The sequence below is a fragment of the Myxocyprinus asiaticus genome, chromosome 5, assembly GCF_019703515.2.
Source record: "Myxocyprinus asiaticus isolate MX2 ecotype Aquarium Trade chromosome 5, UBuf_Myxa_2, whole genome shotgun sequence".
Classification (NCBI taxonomy): Eukaryota; Metazoa; Chordata; class Actinopteri; order Cypriniformes; family Catostomidae; genus Myxocyprinus; species Myxocyprinus asiaticus.
The window spans coordinates 8,827,074-8,846,856 of NC_059348.1; the positions used below are offsets into that span (position 1 = coordinate 8,827,074).

Below are 19,783 nucleotides of genomic sequence, written 5' to 3' on the forward strand. Positions count from 1 at the left end.
ACCAGTTTTTGAAAACACTTCATCACTATAGAAGTGAGTGCTACAGGACGGTAGTCATTCAGGGAAGCGGGACGGGTGGTTTTGGGGACAGGAATGATGGTTGTGGACTTAAAACATGTGGAAACGACACATTGGTGAAGGTAGAGGTTAAAAATGGTAGTGAGGACTGGTGCTGTTGGGTTATTACAGACTTTTAGCACATGTCCAGGGATGTTGTCTGTGTCGCATGCTTTTCTGGTGTCAAGCTTGTATAGCACCTTCCTCACATCCAGTTCTGAAATGACCAGTCTTTCCTCTTTCCCAGCCAAACCCGATTGTTTTTACTCACAGTTTTTCTGGTCTGTGCTGGTGCTGGTAACCACAACCATGAATAGAAGATATTCAAGTCATACACTAGGGAGGCACTGCCAGTGTTTATAGTGGGGGGCTTGAGTTTTTAAAAGTTTGCATGCTCTGCCACAGACGCCTGGAATCTGCCTGCTCAAACTGTGTCTCAGTCCTGTCCTTATATTTCCTTTTGGCTTCCCTCACTCTTTTTCTCAGGTTGTAGGAAGCCATTTTGTATTCACCCATGTTGCCAGTCTACAGCCCTGCATTATAGGCAGCTGTGAGCGCATTCAGAGCCTTCAGCACGGATCAATCGACCCATGGATTCTGACTGGGAAAAAACCTTTACAGAGCATGTGGGAATAGTCTCTTCTATCAGAAACTCTGTATCACCAAGCACCGCTGCTGTAAACTCACTGATGTCATCAGAGCTGCACCGGAACATCTCCCATTCTGCATCCTCCAGTGTGTCTTGTAGCAAGGCTTGTGATTGGTCTGACCAGTGCCACACCTCCCGCGTCACCGGATCTTCCCTCTGCAGCCTTTGTTTATATTTTGGGAGTAGTAAAATGGCTGCATGGTCTGATTTACCAAGTGGCAGTGTTTTTATGGCCTTATAGCAGTCCCTGTGTTGTGTATAACAATGATCAGAATCAGCTTTATTGCCAAGTATGCTTGCACATACAAGGAATTTGTCTTGGTGACAGGAGCTTCCAGTGTACAACAATACAAAAACAGCAGCAAGACATAGATAATAATAAATAATAAAAAATAAAAAATACAATTATACACATATGAACAGACACACACACACACACATACATATGGGTAGTGCAAATCTAATACAATCTGTTATGTACAGTGCAATACAAATCTGTTATGTACAGTGCAAATGTTTGTTTTTGTTTTTGTTTTTGTTTTTTTCTCAGAGGAATGTAATGGCAGAAGAGGCTGGATGTGTTGGATAAATATAAGAAAGACTAAACTGTGTATTGCACATAGTTATTGCTCAATGGGGCAATTTAACTGTTCATGAGATGGATAGCCTGAGGGAAAAAACTGTTCCTGTGCCTGACGGTTCTGGTGCTCAGAGCTCTGAAGCATCGGCCAGAAGCCAACAGTTCAAAAAGGTAGTGGGCTGGGTGAGTGGGGTCCAGAGTAATTTTTCCAGCCTTTTTCCCTCACTCTGGAATTGTATAGTTCTTGAAGGGGGGCAGGGGGCAACCAATAATCCTCTCAGCAGTCCGAACTGCCCTTATTATCTTCTGATGTCTGATTTCGTAGCTGAACAAAACCAGACAGTTATTGAAGTGCAGAGGACAGACTCAATGACTGCTGAGTAAAGCTGTATCAGCAGCGCCTGTGGCAGGTTGAATTTCCTCAGCTGGTAAAGGAAGTACAACCTCTGCTGGGCCTTTTTCACAATGGAGTCAATGTGGGTCTCCCACTTCAGGTCCTGTGAGATGGTAGTGCCCAGGGACCTGAATGACTCCACTGCTGCCACAGTGCTGTTTAGAATGGTGAGGGGGGTCAGTGTTGGGGTGTTTCTCCTAAAGTCCACAATGATCTCCACCATTTTGAGTGTGTTCAGCTCAAGGTTGTTTTGACTGCACCAGACAGCCAGCTGTTCAACCTCCCTTCTGTATGCAGACTCATCATCATCTCGGATGAGGCCGATGACAGTGGTGTCCACTGCAAACTTCAGGAGCTTGACAGAGGGGTCCTTGGCCATGCAGTATCCAGCACCCAGCATCCAGCATTCTTTCTCCCTGTGTAATGCAGGTTATGTGCTGATAAAAATCCAGTATGACTTTTTTCAAGTTAGCCTTGTTAAAGTCACCGATAATCACCAATGCTGCATCCGGATTCGATATTTGTAGCAGTCCAGTGTCTCTGTGTAGTGTTGATAAAGCAGTATCTGTGTGGGCCTGAGGTGGAATATAAACAGTCATAATGATGGCAGAGGTGAACTCTCAGCCTAAATAAAAAGGAAGGCATATGATGGCGAGGCATTCCAAGTCTGGTGTGCATAATTCCATAAGATGATGGGTGCTCCCTGCACTGCCCCATTTGTCGTTGATCATTAAACACACTTTACCACCCCAGGTTTTCCCCGAGTTCTCCATCCTGTCCATATGGTGAATGGAGAACCCAGGCAGCTGTACAGTGTGGTCCAGAATGTTTGTGTGAGCCATGTCTCGGTGAGACAAAGAGCGTTGCAGTCCCTGAAGTCTCACTGGAACTGTATCCGGGCTCTGAGGTCATCCAGTTTGTTGTCAATGGACTGGACATTAGCTAACAATATGCTGGGCATTGGTGTGGCATGTGCCCTGGCTTGTACCCGGTTCCTCACTCTTTTTTATGGCTCTTTTCCTTCGTCGTCGTCGCTGCCTTAGTCCATTTGTTTATCTGGCTCAGAGTAATCTCCAGAGGCCAGTTGGGATAAAAACGGGAATTAGAGTGGTGAGTAAAGTTTATTCCAATGTTCATTAAAGTTAAATGGTCGTATGTTATATGTCCATGGCCTAACTCAAGAAACAAACAAGGTAAAAAGTCAAAATAAAGTACACAAAAATTGCAATGTGGGTTGCGGGCACTAACGTAGGCAGCCTTCCTCAGCGGCGCCATTTTGAACAGTTAAGTTTAAGGTTAGTAAACTATAAGGTCCTCATCTCATGTAAGTGGTCATGATTTTATACATTTGTTTAAAAATTACAATTCGTTTCTTTAGGAGTAAAACTTTTTAATGGGAAACAAATTACTGATTTCACCTTTAATCAAAAGGGCCAAAGACATGCAACACAGAAATGCACAGCCATTGAGGGAAACTTTAACAATCCGTTAGACTGTTTAACATCAACTAAACATCAGTCTTAACAACAGAAAGAAAATCACAGTTCTGACATTTACCTTGAATTAAATTATCAGAATACACTCTGCTGTGCTCTGAAAATGTTAATTTTTTTTTTGTTTATCCTTGCTAACCAGGTTTATACAAAGAAACCTGAACATTTACTTAAAAACCCCATTAGTTGTGTAGTAAAATGTGATTAGAATTTGAAGTGCTTAATACAGTAAGCTACGAATCTGAAAATGGCAATATATGCTGAACACTTATATGCTGAAAATAAATGTTCATAAATGTTTTGTACTGATATAAAAAAGGTCACATATATACATATGCAACACATTTGTCAAAATATGACAAAAATAGCAATTTTCATATATGTAAACATTTTTCCAAAAATTTGTGGAATTTAATACTCTACTGGTATTTGTGTGTATATGGCCATATATCAGATTTCAGTATCAGACTATGTAACAATTGCAACAGGCCTAATTATTGAATCCTCATTTGTGTTTTTAGCTTACAGATTTATTGCACATCTATTTTAACCAAAGAGAAGTTTTCTTGCATTGTCTGAAGCAGAACATTTTAATACAAAAATAATTAAGGGTCTTCCAATACCCACAGTTTTCACCTAAATACATGTTTTATTTTTGTGTGTATTTAAAAAAAAAAAAATGTTGCTTGCTAACTGCATATCCAGTTAATGTACACTAAAATAATTACATGTAATTGCATTTACAATGTAATTAACACTATTACAGAGGTATATAATTATGATTTGTGAGTTTTCACTGCAAAACAACCCCAAAAAAAAAAAACAAAACAAAAAAAATGCAGCAAATTGCATTGCAAAATTTGAGAAAACCTGCAGCAAATTCAGTCATTTTGGGCTGCAAAAATCATGAAAAAGTGCCACGAAATCCTGGTGGGACTGTATAGAGCTGCTTATCCATGACGTCAATTTGTAGGCAAACCCGGAAGTCTAATTTGCCATGGGTTCCCTCTGGATTTTTCTATGGGTTTTTATAATACAACTTACATTATGAGTAAAATAAGGTCTGTGGAAAACATTACTTGAAGATATGTGGGCTTTTTGTTCTACAACATAAATTGTACACTTTCAAACCTCAAACTGTCACGGTCCTGTCACTCTGTTAGTCTGGGTTTTTGTGTGACAGGACCGTGACAACATCATTTTCTGTCTCTGTGTGAGCGCAAGGCTTCAGTTGTTATTTCCCTGCCGTGCGCTTCTGGGTTGGTCTCATGTTTCATGTTCGGAGCATGGTGTCTGGATCCTGACTTCCCTGTCTGGTTCGGTTTCGGTTGGTGTCAGGATTTGGACACTCATGCTCCATGTTCTGTCTGTTAATGGCGTGAGTGCATTGCGCTTATGTCACCTTGGCGGCATGCACTCACGTCACTTGTTTATGTCTGTCTCTCGCAACCACGGGCATGCTTCATGTTGCACTCGTGTTGCGCTGTGCGCCCTGGTCGTGAGCTATCTTCTCATTGTGCTGAGGTTCAGTCACTTCAGTCTGAGATGTCTGGTTTGTGTCTCGCACAGGTGTCCTGTCTCACTTTGTCGCCTGTTTCGTGTATCGCGTGATGTTTGCCTGTACGCTCAGGTTTTGTCTAGTGTGGGAATGTGTGGCATTGCTTTGTTTGGCATTGCTACACATTCTCTCGTCTTGTCTGTCGATTGGGATGAATGAATGAATGAATGAATGAACATTACATTTATATTAATATATATATTTCTGACACTACACTCAAAGCACTTTACACAGTGAACAGGGGACTCTCCTCAACCACCACCAGTGTACAGTATCCATCTGGATGATGCGACTAGTGCCCGACCGATATATCGGTCGGCCGATATTAGCCTTTCACCGATATATCGGTATCGGCGTATATTTTACCGATATGCGCAGGAATGAAAACTTTTTTCAGAACATGTAATGCAGAAAACAATGCTTTAGAATTGGTGTCATTATGTATTTTGTCCAGCAGAGGGTGCTCCGAACTGAGCTGACGCGGTTCTGCAGACAGGGTGGTGTTGAGCGGTGCGGAGTTGAGCGGTGTGTTTGCAGTAAGTTGCTGACTAGTTTGTGAAATACATACTGGAAAGTTAATAAACAATGACCCCATCATTTTCCCTTTTCAATATAACTAATACAGGTGCATCTCAATAAATTAGAATGTCGTGGAAAAGTTAATTTATTTCAGTAATTCAACTCAAATTGTGAAACTCGTGTATTAAATAAATTCACTGCACACAGACTGAAGTAGTTTAAGTCTTTGGTTCTTTTAATTGTGATGATTTTGGCTCACATTTAACAAAAACCCACCAATTCACTATCTCAAAAAATTAGAATATGGTGACATGCCAATCAGCTAATCAACTCAAAACACCTGAAAAGGTTTCATGAGTCTTCAAAATGGTCTCTCAGTTTGGTTCACTAGGCTACACAATCATGGGGAAGACTGCTGATCTGACAGTTGTCCAGAAGACAATCATTGACACCCTTCACAAGGAGGGTAAGCCACAAACATTCATTGCCAAAGAAGCTGGCTGTTCACAGAGTGCTGTATCCAAGCATGTTAACAGAAAGTTGAGTGAAAGGAAAAAGTGTGGAAGAAAAAGATGCACAACCAACCGAAAGAACCGCAGCCTTATGATTGTCAAGCAAAATCGATTCAAGAATTTGGGTGAACTTCACAAGGAATGGACTGAAGCTGGGGTCAAGGCATCAAGAGCCACCACACACAGACATGTCAAGGAATTTGGCTACAGTTGTCGTATTCCTCTTGTTAAGCCACTCCTGAACCACAGACAACGTCAGAGGCGTCTTACCTGGGCTAAGGAGAAGAAGAACTGGACTGTTGCCCAGTGTTCCAAAGTCCTCTTTTCAGATGAGATCAAGTTTTGTATTTCATTTGGAAACCAAGGTCCTAGAGTCTGGAGGAAGGGTGGAGAAGCTCATAGCCCAAGTTGCTTGAAGTCCAGTGTTAAGTTTCCACAGTCTGTGATGATTTGGGGTGCAATGTCATCTGCTGGTGTTGGTCCATTGTGTTTTTTGAAAACCAAAGTCACTGCACCCGTTTACCAAGAAATTTTGGAGCACTTCATGCTTCCTTCTGCTGACCAGCTTTTTAAAGATGCTGATTTCATTTTCCAGCAGGATTTGGCACCTGCCCACACTGCCAAAAGCACCAAAAGTTGGTTAAATGACCATGGTGTTGGTGTGCTTGACTGGCCAGCAAACTCACCAAACCTGAACCCCATAGAGAATCTATGGGGTATTGTCAAGAGGAAAATGAGAAACAAGAGACCAAAAAATGCAGATGAGCTGAAGGCCACTGTCAAAGAAACCTGGGCTTCCATACCACCTCAGCAGTGCCACAAACTGATCACCTCCATGCCACGCCGAATTGAGGCAGTAATTAAAGCAAAAGGAGCCCCTACCAAGTATTGAGTACATATACAGTAAATGAACATACTTTCCAGAAGGCCAACAATTCACTAAAAATGTTTTTTTTTTATTGGTCTTATGATGTATTCTAATTTTTTGAGATAGTGAATTTTTTTAGTGGGTTTTTGTTAAATGTGAGCCAAAATCATCACAATTAAAAGAACCAAAGACATAAACTACTTCAGTCTGTGTGCATTGAATTTATTTAATACACAAGTTTCACAATTTGAGTTGAATTACTGAAATAAATGAACTTTTCCACGACATTCTAATTTATTGAGATGCACCTGTATAACGTTAACTCTGTCCCTGACAACCGTGTCACTCACGTCTGTTTGCTGTTATCCAGCTATAGTTTGTCAGTGCAGTAAGTAATGTAGCAGATTGAAAGGTAAACATCAGAGCATCTTTTTGCTGCTCAGCAGACAACGGTGCAGTGGTGGATTGTGTCTGTTGAGTGTTGATTTCATGCTATATTATTACCTAGTTGGTGAGATGCAATGCTGGTCCATCTTTTACTCTCCGTGACAACGAGCTTATAGCTAACTAGCTAACCACGTAGCTACTTTCATTGCTTGTCAGCTGAGTCGATGCTAATGTGTAAACATGTATTCACCAAACTGTTTTGTTCAAGATTCACAATTTGGTACCCCCTTCAACCGAACAATTCCAGTCATTGCATTTATAAAATGTAATATTTAAAAGTCTGGTTTTCCACCGTTGAAAGTTTCCCCTGAACTTGTATAGCAGAATACGGTGTAAACCGCTGCCGCTGTTTTTCTCTTGACTCGACAGGTGTAAATGCTTCTTGTTTTACAACCTGCCAATAATTGACTGGCAGTATTAAAATAGTCAGCATTTGACTGATACTAAACATTATTGATGTTTATTTAGCTATTTATTTTATTTGTATTTATTCTTTATTTTAATGGTCAGCATTTGACTGATACTAAACATACAATACTGATGTTTATTTAGCTATTTATTTTATTTTTATTTATTCTTTATTTTAATGGTCAGCATTTAACTGATACTAAACCATACAAATGTTTATTTAACTATTTATTGTATTTTTATTTATTCTTTATTTTCTCAGTGTTCATTTCTAGAATTTGTTGACAATGTACACTACCGGTCAAACGTTTTTAAACACTTACTCATTCTTTATTATAATTTTTTTTTTTTTTTTCACATTCTAGAATAATAGTAAAGTCATCAAAACTATGGAATAACATAAATGGAACTATGGGAATTATGTTGTGACTAAACAAAATCCAAAATAAATCAAAACCTTGTTATATTTTAGCATCTTCAAAGTAGTCACCCTTTGCCTAGAATTTTCAGACTTGTACTCTTGACATTTTCTCAACCAACTTCTTGAGGTATCACCCTGATATGCTTTTTAAACAGTATTGAAGAGTTCCCATCTATGTTGGGCACTTATTGGCTGCTTTTCTTTATTATTTGGTCCAAGTCATCAATTTCAAAATGTTTTATTTTATTTTTTATTACATTTTAGTTTTATAATTAAATTAATATGGTGGCACAATTATATTTTTGTCTACAAAACTAATTTCAAACATTAAATCATACGCCTAAAGATCAAAAGATTTTTAAGATCATGAGAAACATTTCAGTCAAGTGTTTCAAAACTTTTGACCGGTAGTGTATTATAATAATAATGTCAAATATTCTTTGATAAAAATATTTTTTTAAGAAAGCAGCCTTCTGAGTACCTTTGCATAGTCATATCGGTGCACAATCGGTGAACAATCCACATAGAAAAGGTCTATTTTCATTCCAGCTCAAAAATTAACTATATCGGCCATCATATCGGTAATCTGTGAATTTCCCCCATCTAAAATCGGTATCAGTATCGGTCTCAAAAATCCCATATCGGTCGGGCTCTAGATGCGACGGCAGCCATAGTGTGCCAGTACGCTCACCACACACCAGCTATTGGTGGAGAGGAGAAAGTAAGAGTTATAGAGCCAATTAATGTTACACCTGCCCTTGTTACACCTGCCCTGCCTATTAACCTGTTTGATTTCCTTCCCTATTTTAGTCTCCTCATGTGTGCTGTCCAGTGCCAGTTCGTCTTGTGCTTGTTTCATGTTCATGCCGGTCCTGTTTGCCTTCCAGTCTATCGGTTCCGGTTGGTGCTGGAAACAGTTCATCTGCCCCCAACCTGTCATCTATTTTGTTGCCGTGGACTGTGTTTTTTCCCCTATGGGGTAGTTTTTGTTTGGTTTTGTTTATTTTGTATAAATAAATCCTTTTGTTTTTTAACTCTGCATTTGGGTCCTGCCTCTGCTTCAACCTGTGATGCAAATGTGAATTTTGAAGCCGCTTTTTTTTATTTTATTTTTTTATAAATTTGGACATTGGGCATAATTTGGAATGCCCAATTCCCACTACTTAGTAGGTCCACATGGTGGCTCAGTTACTCACCTCAATCTGGGTGGCGGAGGACAAGTCTCAGTTGCCTCTGCTTCTGAGACTGTCAATCCACGCATTTTATCACGTGTAGGCTCATGCTATTCTCAGCGATCCATGCACAACTTACCATGTGCCCCATTGAGAGCGAGAACCACTAATCGCGAACACAATGAGGTTACCCCATGTGACCTCCCTAGCAACTGGGCCTATTTGTTTGCTTAGGTCACCTGGCTGGAGTCACTCAGCACACCCTGGATTCGAACTCGTGACTCCAGGGGTGGCAGTCAGCATCAATACTCGCTGAGCTACCCAGGCCCCCCTCGCTATGTGATTTTTTTTTTTTTTTTTTAAATTATGCAATTCAACATGGCTACAAAATTCATGTTTGAGGTATGACTGTGTAATTTGTGTTGTAGAACAAAATGTCCACATATTGTTAATGTTTACCACAGACCTTGTTTTGGATCCCGCCAGGTAATAAGAGGTAATTCTGACTTTTTATTTCACAATTGTGACTTTATTTCTCGCATTTCACAATTGCGAGAAATAAAGTCTCAATTCCGAGAAATAAAGTCACAATTGCTTATTTCTCTCAATTTCAATTTTATTTTTGCATTTGCAGTGGCATTTCTTATCATTGTGTCACATTCTCTCGATGCGACAATCTTACAAATATATCATTAGAACAGTTAAGTTAAAGAGTACCTAACCATACTATATGGGCATAAAAAATTAAACTGAAAACAGTCAATGTTTGTCGTAGCTACAGAATAAAGCCAGCAAATGCTCAGATGCGTACGTAAGGGACCATCTGAAAATTCCACCCACTTCGGTGGCGGTATCCAAGCATTCAGTCAACTGACTTATGACTATTATATAGAAGTTATATATTTAAAAAACTGTGAAAATAATTTTGAAGACTCTAAAGGTTGTTGTAGGCTGCCAGTGGATAGACTGACTTACTACATGTCATATTTTCCTAATATGTTAGTGCACACTACGGAAATGCTTGCAAACATAATGGCTCATCAGTGGGTTGAAGAGGTCCATCTATTGAAGTGGTGAAATGATCCTACTCCTCCACATCAAGTTTAAAGAGTGGAAAATCTTCAACTAGGCAGGATATTTCATCAGATTTTCTTCAAAGTCGGTTCAGGGTATATAAATTAAGAACAGTAATTTCCTTTTTATGGGTACCTGCTCATGTAGGGGTAGAAGGAAATGAGGAGGTGGATGATGTCACTAAACAGGCTCTAAGACTCTGATATACAGTAGAGTTTAGTGTTCCAATGAGTAAAATGGAAGTGAAAGGACTAAATAAAAGGGGCTGTAAATGGGATGTGGCAAGAAAAATGGGACAGTGAGACATAGGGGCATCATATAGGTAATATCCAAAGATAAGTTGGGCTTGATAGAAACAATTATGTCAATAGAAGATAAGATATCATAATATCTAAACTCAGAGTTGGGCACTCCTCACTTATCAATTTACATCATTGGCAAACACAAATCTGGATACTGTGCTAGATGTGGTCTTCTTAAAACAGTTGAACATGTACTAATAAAGTGTTTAGGTAATGATAATTAAAGATTACAGCTTATAGATGCACTAAAGTCTATAGGAATTACTCCATTTTCACTGCAGATTCTACTAAATAAGGATTCAACAGTATATAAAGCTCTGCTAATATATTTGAAGGATGCAGATTGAGAAACAGGATTTAAGAATTTAAGTGGGGTTTTTTTTCTCTCTCTTTCCCTTAACGTCAATGCTCAACACTCCATCCCAGTAAGTGGCAGAAACGCACCATAAGCTGGTTTGCCAACCGCCATGAACATTAAAGAAGACGTTTCTCATGGGTGTTTTACTCATCCCTGCCTCCAGAGGGGGATAACCAGTGAATTGTGCAGAAATGTGAGAAAGAAGAAGATGCACAAGCAAGTATTGTTGTATGTTCATGCTGATTTTGTCAATCCATCTAAATTCCTGATTGAGGAAAGTTATTTTGTTCAACACTTATGTAAGTTGATATTTAAATATGTTAATACTCATATGGTTACATTTTTCTGTATTGTTCAATCTCTGTTTCTCCAGATCTTGTGAGTAACTGTGCTGTATAATGGAAATGTTTGTTTGATGCAGGATTGTTTGAAACAGCTTTTGATGTTTGTTAAATTGACTTGTATAGTTTGTATTGGGACTTTTTTTGTGTATGACTGGCCTGTTGGAGACTTTTATTCTTGATGTTAAATTGGATTATAAAGGACCTGTTATTTATACTCTTCATCATTTCATCTCCTTCATCTCATTTAAAGCCTGCCTGCATTCATGTATCCACTTTAAATGAGACATTTGAGACTGAACTAGTTTTAATGCCAAATTCTGTTACTTGCTTTTGTAATATTCAGTATGTCAATTTTGTGTTGTGTTTTTGTTGCAAATTATCATCATTAAACTATTTTTATAATGAACATTGAATAACCCCCTTTAATCCATATAACTGTTGAGGGTATTTTAGATTTCATACAGATGGTTATAGCCTAGCTTTGGTTATACATGGTAAATGGGGCATTTCCTACTGTACAACAAGGGGATATTGTATAAATGAAGGAATCTGTCTTTTCTTCTTTTTTTGTCAGATCATCCTACAATTGAAGAAAGAAAAGAAGGTGGTATATAATGAGGAACAACTTCAAGTGTAACAGCTAAAGTTTACTGGCATACTATTACAAAAATGCAGTGTGTTAAAGAAGAGTTTAAAGAGGAGAGTGAAGACATCAGTATTACAGAATCATGCAGAATTAAACATGAAGATACTGAGGAACAAAGAGGTTGGTGTTCATTCTTGATTCTTCACATTGATTGATGTGGGCCATTAAGGCCATTTTCACACCTGGCTTGTTTAGAGGATTTATTTCAGAACCTGGTGCATTTTCTCCCTTAATTCGGTTAGTTTAAGCACATATGAACACAGCCACCGATTGCAAACCAACTCTGGAACAGTTCACTTGTGGTGAGAATGTAATCCAACCCAACAGACCAATGAACCAAATATCCCTTTAAAAACAATGAACATACCTGATGGATCTTTGGAGAACACATCTGTAAGTCAGCATGTCACAATAACCGATAATCAAAACCTGTATATAGCCTTTTGGCGACTACATTACATATAATTGCACATTTAACATAGGAGTTGTTTAATAATTCCTGAGGTAACTTTAGTACGATCGCTTCTGTCTTTTGAATGGAGGCAACAAACGGGTATAGGGGAAGTGGCCCAATTAAGCCCACCCAAATCTAAGTTTTACATGTTTTCTTAAAGAAATGAAGTAGTGAGTTGAAATGAAGTCCAATAAAGTGAGTACTAAATCAACGATTAATCTCTCATCTAAACACTCATGTTTTGTCATAAACTGACAAAATTAGTTTACTTCATTTAATTGGAAACGTGGAAAGTCTGGAGTGGGCTTATGATCAACATGTGTACCATTTAAGCCCCCATGTGTTCTTAAGCCCACTATGCTTTTAAAAATGTAAATACTTTGCATTTAACTAAATAAATATCTCAATTTGGGTTTAGATATTTAGATTTAGACTAGAGGTCAACTGATATATTAGATTTACCAATTAATCGGGGCAGAGAGTTGCGTTTTCTAAATATTGGCTATTGGAAAAAATCAGCTCCGATGGTTTTTATTTAATTATTATTATTATTATTATTATTATTATTATTTCTCCCCAATTTGGAATGCCCAATTCCCAATGCGCTCTAAATCCTTGTGGTGGCGTAGTGACTTGCCTCAATCTAGGTGGCGGAGGACGAATCTCAGTTGCCTCTGCGTCTGAGACCATCAATCCGCACTAATCACGTGGCTTATTGAGGGCGTTATCACGGAGACATGGCGTGTGTGGAGGCTTCACACTATTCTCTGCGTCATCCACGCACAACTCACCACGAGCCCACCGAGAGTGAACCACATTATAGCGACCACGAGAAGGTTAACCCATGTGACTCTACCCTCCCTAGAAACCAGGCCAGTTTGGTTGCTTAGGAGACCTGCCTGGAGTCACTCAGCACACCCTGGATTCGAACTCATGACTCCAGGGGTGGTAGTCGGCGTCTTTACTAACTGAGCTACCCAGGCCCCCCGATGGTTATTTTTTGACGAATTCCTCCGTGGCCGGCGCTGGAGGTTTCTACAGTCTGAACTCCTCTGTTCTACAGTATAACGGTTCCCTCTAGAGGTTAGATAAAAAACAATCACTCATGATTGTTCTGTTCATGAGTTTGTTCTGCAACATGACTGGGCTATTTATTGAGATGGATGCTTTAAATGCGGGTTTTAAACATCGACAGAGAAAAGCCAAGCAATGACTACAGTACACGTTATTATTATTATTGTCATGGTACAATAAATCAGTCATTTAAGACAACCAAAGGTGGTTTGATAATTAATTTGTTTATAACTAATCGTTGCCCTGGGGAATTGCATTGCTGACAAAGTGGAGAGATGATAACATTAAAGCTAACATAGCTAACTAGCTGTTCAAAAGGTTAGAACAATGTTACAAGTCAAGGATAGAAACCACTTTCCTCTTCATACGCTGTTTTGAAGATTGTGCAGATCCGTAGATTTTTTTTTTTTCGGAGTTGAGGGGCGTCAAATATGTTCCAGTCACCCTATACACATGAGCGCTCCAAAGATGTTTTGTTGCAAAGTAGATGTAACAGGCTTCAATGGAAAGGAGGCGGGGGGAAACGGATGAAGCATCAAAGTAATGTTTTTAATAAACTTGAACACAAAGACACACAAACATAAACACACACACGGCAGCTGCATGTGGCTCTCTCTCTCTCCTGAACTGCCGCATCTCGTTGCATTTATCCCTCTCCTTGGCACGCCCGGCCCCGTCCTCCTCCTTGTCACCGTAGATTTGTAAGTTAATTATCAGTAGTAAATCAATCATTAATGCAAACCTTGTATGAATATAACGCCTGGGTGTTTGCTTTTGGTCGGCCGTTCGCAACTTCGCATTCTTCAGAAGACCAAGCGCTAACAAATTACATTGCGTGAATGCACGTGCACAGGAGCGGTTTTGTAGTTTTCCCTTTCGTAGTGTTTGCTTTTAAAGTTTCCCAAACTTTTCTCTGCTCTGAAAAAAAATTACTTCTGTCCAAGCTTCCTAATTTTATGATGTTATGTACAAAAAAAAAAGAACAAGGTAAGAGCATTGTAAAATAAATACGTCTGAAATATAAATGTGATATTTACGAGAGGGCACATTGTTATATAATACAATGTGTTCATCTGAGGGCACATATATACAATGCCATTATAAATTACCTTTAAGAAGAAAAGACTTTGAGAAGAGTTGATTTTATTTCTGTCCCTTTTTCTCTCACCCTTTCTTGGACATCTTTCATAGATTGAATATGACAATAAAATAAACTAACAAATGTTGTCATCAGTGATGAAGCATACAGGTACTATTAGGCTTTGTAAGGCAGTGTTTTTTGTTACTGCTGAACACATTTGACCTGTAATATTTCAATTAATATTTCCATTAATTTCAAATGACAAAGGCTCTGAAGAAGGTATCAGTGTGAGAGAAATGTATAAAGTATTGCCACTGAAAGTGGTACTTACTAAAGTGCAGCACTCAGCAGCGGCCTGTGCATTTGAAGTCTAGGCCTTCAGTGCGATTCATGCCATTAAGAAAACACAGTTTCACAATGAATAAGACACCATATGCCTATCATACATTATGTGGCATTCAACTAATAATACCAAATTACATTTTAAATACACATCCACGTGCTCAGTGGGTTTATTAGGACCAATAGGTGTCAGTGGAAAATAAACTTAAATAATTTGGTAAACACATTTTTTTTCATGAATAAAAAACACTTTTACAATGTAGAGCATGTTTGTTATTGTTGTTTAAACAAATAAAATAAATATTCTGCTTTTCAAAGGCACTGTTTCTTATAAGCCCACTTGAAAATAATGGCCGCCGAACAGTGGCAGCACATTTTCCCAAATAACTCGAGAACAAAACAATTGATTGGCTCCAAATGAAAAGTCAAATTATACCAACAAATGTGTGCATTTCCTCAGCAACAACAGTTTTTTCTTTTGCTTTCTGTCTTTTTTATATTTTAAAATAAAACAATAGGTGGGCTTAATTGGGTCACTACCCCTAAAGGTGGTGCTTAACATAACTGTGACTGAACAGTTCTCATTGCAAAACCATGCCGTTTCATGCCGATCCGGGCCAGTTGGCACGGTTATGCTTTCTTTTTCCACTATGGTGTTGTGAAATCAGTAGAATGTACATAACAGATCCGTCTTACATTGTTTTTGTTTTCCTGTATTACTGTGGTTGCACTATGAATATCATGGTTAAAATATGGTTACTGTAGTAAAACCATGGTAAATTTATTGCGAGGGCACGCAAAACTATTTCGGTAAAAAAAATTCCTGCCCTGTTCTCTAAGGGGCTCCATACAAATCAAATAAGCTACAAGTCTGAAAACACCCTAAGTTATCAAAGCTACAGACAGTTCACTAGATCTGACAGCTGTAGTTAGAAAATCACAGAAGCAGTAAAATTACAGTTAAACAAACAAATAATACCAGAATCTACATGAGAGAATTAACTTTCAGCATATAAAAGATCACATAAAGTAGATACTTTAAAAAAGGGTTCAACTGTATGTCTTATTCACATTTGTCTTGATTTATTATGTTCATTTTAGACTTGATAGAAATGAAAGAAGAAAGTCAAGAACTGAGGGACGTGGAGGAGAAACATCAGTATCAGACATTTGATAATATGACTGGTGAAGATGTTAGTGGCTCGAAGACTGAAAATAATTTTACACAAAAAAGAACTCGAAGAACAAGAGTCAAACATTACTTCACCTGCTCTCAGTGTGGAAAGAGTTTCACACAAAAAGGAAACCTTAAAACTCACTTAAGACTTCACTCTGGAGAGAAGCCTTTCACCTGCCTTCAGTGTGGAAAGATTTTTGCACATAAAGTAAATCTTAACCGTCACATGAGAATTCACACTGGAGAAAAGCCTTGCACATGCCATCAATGTGGAAAGAGTTTCTCAGAGACATCAAGCCTTCAGAGTCACCTGCGACTTCACTCCGGAGAGAAGCCTTTCACATGCCTTCAATGTGGAAAGAGTTTTACACAGAGAGGACATCTTTATGTTCACATGAAATTCCACACTGGAGAGAAACCTTTCACATGCCTTCACTGTGAAAGGAGTTTTGCACATAAAGGAGATCTAAATCGTCACATGAGAATCCACAGTGGAGAAAAGCCTTTCACATGCCATCAGTGTGGAAAGAGTTTTGCAGTGACCTCAAATCTTCAGAGTCACCTGAGACTTCATTCTGGAGAGAAGCCTTTCACATGCCCTCAGTGTGGAAATAGTTTTACACAAAAAGGAAGTCTTTACCGTCACATGAGAATTCACACTGGAGAAAAGCCTTTCGCATGCCTTCAATGTGGAAAGAGTTTTGTTACATCGGGAGAGCTGAAAACCCATGAGAGAGTGCATACTGGAGAGAAGCCATTCAAATGCACTTCATGTGAGAAGAGTTTCAGCACATCAAGTAATCTGCTGACTCATGTAAAAAAGAATTGTCCAAAATTGTCATATTGAACAAATGTAATTTTAGGGTCAACTCTTATTAATGCAACACTTCAGTCTTAACTAATCATTTTAAGTCAGTCAACTTCAGTCAGTGTATTACATCTGGGCCCGTGTTTACAAAGATTTTTATCTTACTACTAGGAGTTCTCCAAAGAGTTCCTAGCTAGGGATTTTTGCTTGAAACCTACCTTCCACAAAACTGCTAAGAGAAAGTTTTACTAAGAAAATCTTGTTATGGATGACATCACGTTTTATGTGCGCACACTTTTAAATCGCCCCAAATGATTGGTAGACTGGCAAGCACTATTTGTCAGCAAAGACAGACAGACAGAGAGACTGTTTTTGGTTTTTTTTTTCAGTTGTTGACCACTTCATCCTGTGTTGATGCAGTGAAACAAGCATGCATCCCATCTTCTACTGTATCAAGGGAGCCCCATGATGGCCGTGAATGCCACCTTATTTCTCTGCATCGAGTAAGCATTGGCAGAAAAACATACGTTATGAACTGTCGGATGATGTGCAGTCTGGAGAGGACATTTATAGTTTGATTGACGATTCTGCTGACCGATGACAGAAACTCCCAATTTATTCGTGCTAGTTTCATTTTGCATATGGCCAGGGAGCGCAGAGTTGTAAAAACCTTTATCTCCGTTGTAATTGGGTTGTTTCAGTTCGTGGGCGAGGTGACTGCACCTTTAACTGAGTTTATAATAATGAAAACACCCTCACGATTCAGGCGATACCTTTTTAAAAGGTCAATGTCAATTTTAATATTTATAATATTATAGTATTATATTATTAAAATTCGTCAACTCAATTGTTTATATAGGCATTATCTTTTTAAAAGCTGTCATAATATTCTAAAACATTGTTTTTAATGTAGATTGACGACAGCAGGCATGTTTCAAATTGTTTGAGTCACTCTTAGAGATTTAGGAGTCCTCAGGACAACTTCCAAGCTGTCGTGGGTTTAGGAGCGACTTTTAGCGTTAAAATGCTTCATAAATTCCTCTTAGATGAAAATTTAAGGAGTCCTAAAATTAGAAGTGATAGCCCCTAATTTTTAAGATTGCTCCTAAATTTCCACACAGCTACTTTAACCTTAAGATTATTTGTGAATACGAGCCCAGACAGCTGTAGTTGAAAGTCATACAAAAAGAACCACAAAGGTTAGGGACAGAAAAATGTGGAAAAGCGTATTTATCCATGTAAATGATCATAACCTATATTTTACCTATATAATCCTATATTTACTGTCTTTGAGAATCAGTGGGTTCAACCAAAAGCAGAAAAATGTTGCTTTATGTGGAGTTCAGGTGAAAATGAGGTGCATTTCGAATTGTTCTGAGATAAGTGCAGGCAGAAAGCACACTTGAGGTTAAGTCATCCACTAAATTAGGAGCAAGGGAGCATCCTGTAGCTTTCCTATGCAGCTAAGTGCATTCACTGCAAACATCTGGTAAAGTTCAGTTTCAGGCTGCAGCTGATGTTTGGACCACTCAACATCTTTGGCATGGGATAATGGTAATCAGTTCATAGATCCACAATTTATATACAGTATATAGTTTTATTTTAACATGATTGGCAATGATTGGATAATGCTGGCCATTACTTTGAATCATAATTATGCTAATTTCTGATTGGTAAAATGCTTTAATGATAATTTCAAGCCAAGTTATTTGTTTGTAAAAAAAAAAGTATTTTTTTTAGTATTTTTTTTATACACATTGTTCCAAAGCAGCTTTACAGAAAATCAGCTGGAATGTCTGTAATGTCTCAAAAACATGAATTACCAACACTTCTGGAAACATAATAAACAATTTGATAAAAACAATTCTGACTTTTTATAGCTTGGTATTTTAAGAATTTCACAACTTAGTCCCACTGTCCACATTTGAGGACATACATTTTTTGGAAAATTATTTGCTCTTTAAAAAAAAAAAAAAAAAGTAATTCTATTGCTTGTTTATTAGGTGCTACTAGTCACAAATCAAAAAGGGAAATGGAAAATGCACACAGCAGTCACATTCGCTTATTATTTTTTCTTAGTTGGATTAGTAATTTCTTATTGGTCTAAACCAGAGGTGCCCAAACTTTTTCCTATGAAGGGCCAAAAATCAAACTTGATTGAGGGCAGTGGGCCAAAAGTAAAAGTTGCATATATCAAACTGTATTATTTTAAAATTAAATATTAATACTGCAAAACACAAAGAACTCTCAAATTAAAATCATCAAATGTCCTATACTTGCACAATGCACATAACTGATTTCAATATAATTTTTATGTGCATTGTGTCTCTCTCAATTGTGTCACTTTGAATAAAATGTCTGCTAAAAATGTAAGCATCTATTAAAACATGTTTACTGTCTCTTTGAGAACAGAGCATCTCACACTAAACACAGTAGTTCTGTGCAGATTGGGAGAGATGAAGATACAATGGCATGACGTAATACTATCAGTTAGGATATTGTTTTGTTATGTGACAAAGAAGATATTAAAGATATTTCTTAGACCTAGGCTACACACTGTCCTGGATTTCACTCAGTATTACCATTTATTGGGACTGCCAAATGTAGTAGGATTATTTAATTAAACAATGCTGTAAAATGTTTTTGCGTAGTGAATGCATTTAGCCTACATACTTTTATTTGACATTAAAACTGTTTTCCTGTTGTGATATCAAAAACTTGAATTGTACTTTTGCTTCTTTTCTTAAGAGGTGATGGACTAAGGCTGAATGCATTACATTATGAAAGGAAATAAAAACTACGACGTACATTTCTGCAAATGAAAAATTGAGAGGCCTATTAATTTCATTGACTTCAAAATATGATTATGATTAAGAACCTGCCGAAATATGGGATTGTATCTTGTGGTTATTAAAAAACTTGCAACTATCTGCCTAAAAATTGATAGCTGCAAGTAAACGAGATGTCCTCACGTTTGACAAACGAATTACATTATGATGCACACAGATGTTATACACACCCCAAAACGGGTTTTCGTCAGAATAA

General features: G+C 38.0%; 3 protein-coding genes across 3 annotated transcripts in view; all 3 read left to right on the forward strand.

Moving 5' to 3' along the window:
• The window catches only part of LOC127440565 (oocyte zinc finger protein XlCOF6-like), a 119,458-nt gene extending 99,986 nt beyond the window's left edge, over positions 1 to 19,472 (forward strand). Inside the window, exons 4-6 of the mRNA XM_051697241.1 lie at positions 11,186 to 11,194; positions 11,776 to 11,922; positions 15,855 to 19,472. Coding sequence (XP_051553201.1) covers positions 11,186 to 11,194; positions 11,776 to 11,922; positions 15,855 to 16,777 — 1,079 coding nt within the window. The 3' untranslated portion in view covers positions 16,778 to 19,472. The remainder of the gene's footprint in view (positions 1 to 11,185; positions 11,195 to 11,775; positions 11,923 to 15,854) is intronic.
• Positions 1 to 19,783, forward strand: part of LOC127440800 (gastrula zinc finger protein XlCGF57.1-like) — a 93,954-nt gene that overhangs the window by 24,726 nt on the left and 49,445 nt on the right. The gene's annotated exons all lie outside the window — the stretch shown is intronic.
• Positions 11,084 to 19,783, forward strand: part of LOC127440774 (gastrula zinc finger protein XlCGF57.1-like) — a 164,610-nt gene continuing 155,910 nt past the window's right edge. The window contains exon 1 of the mRNA XM_051697651.1: positions 11,084 to 11,111. The gene's annotated coding sequence lies outside the window, so the exon portion shown is untranslated. The remainder of the gene's footprint in view (positions 11,112 to 19,783) is intronic.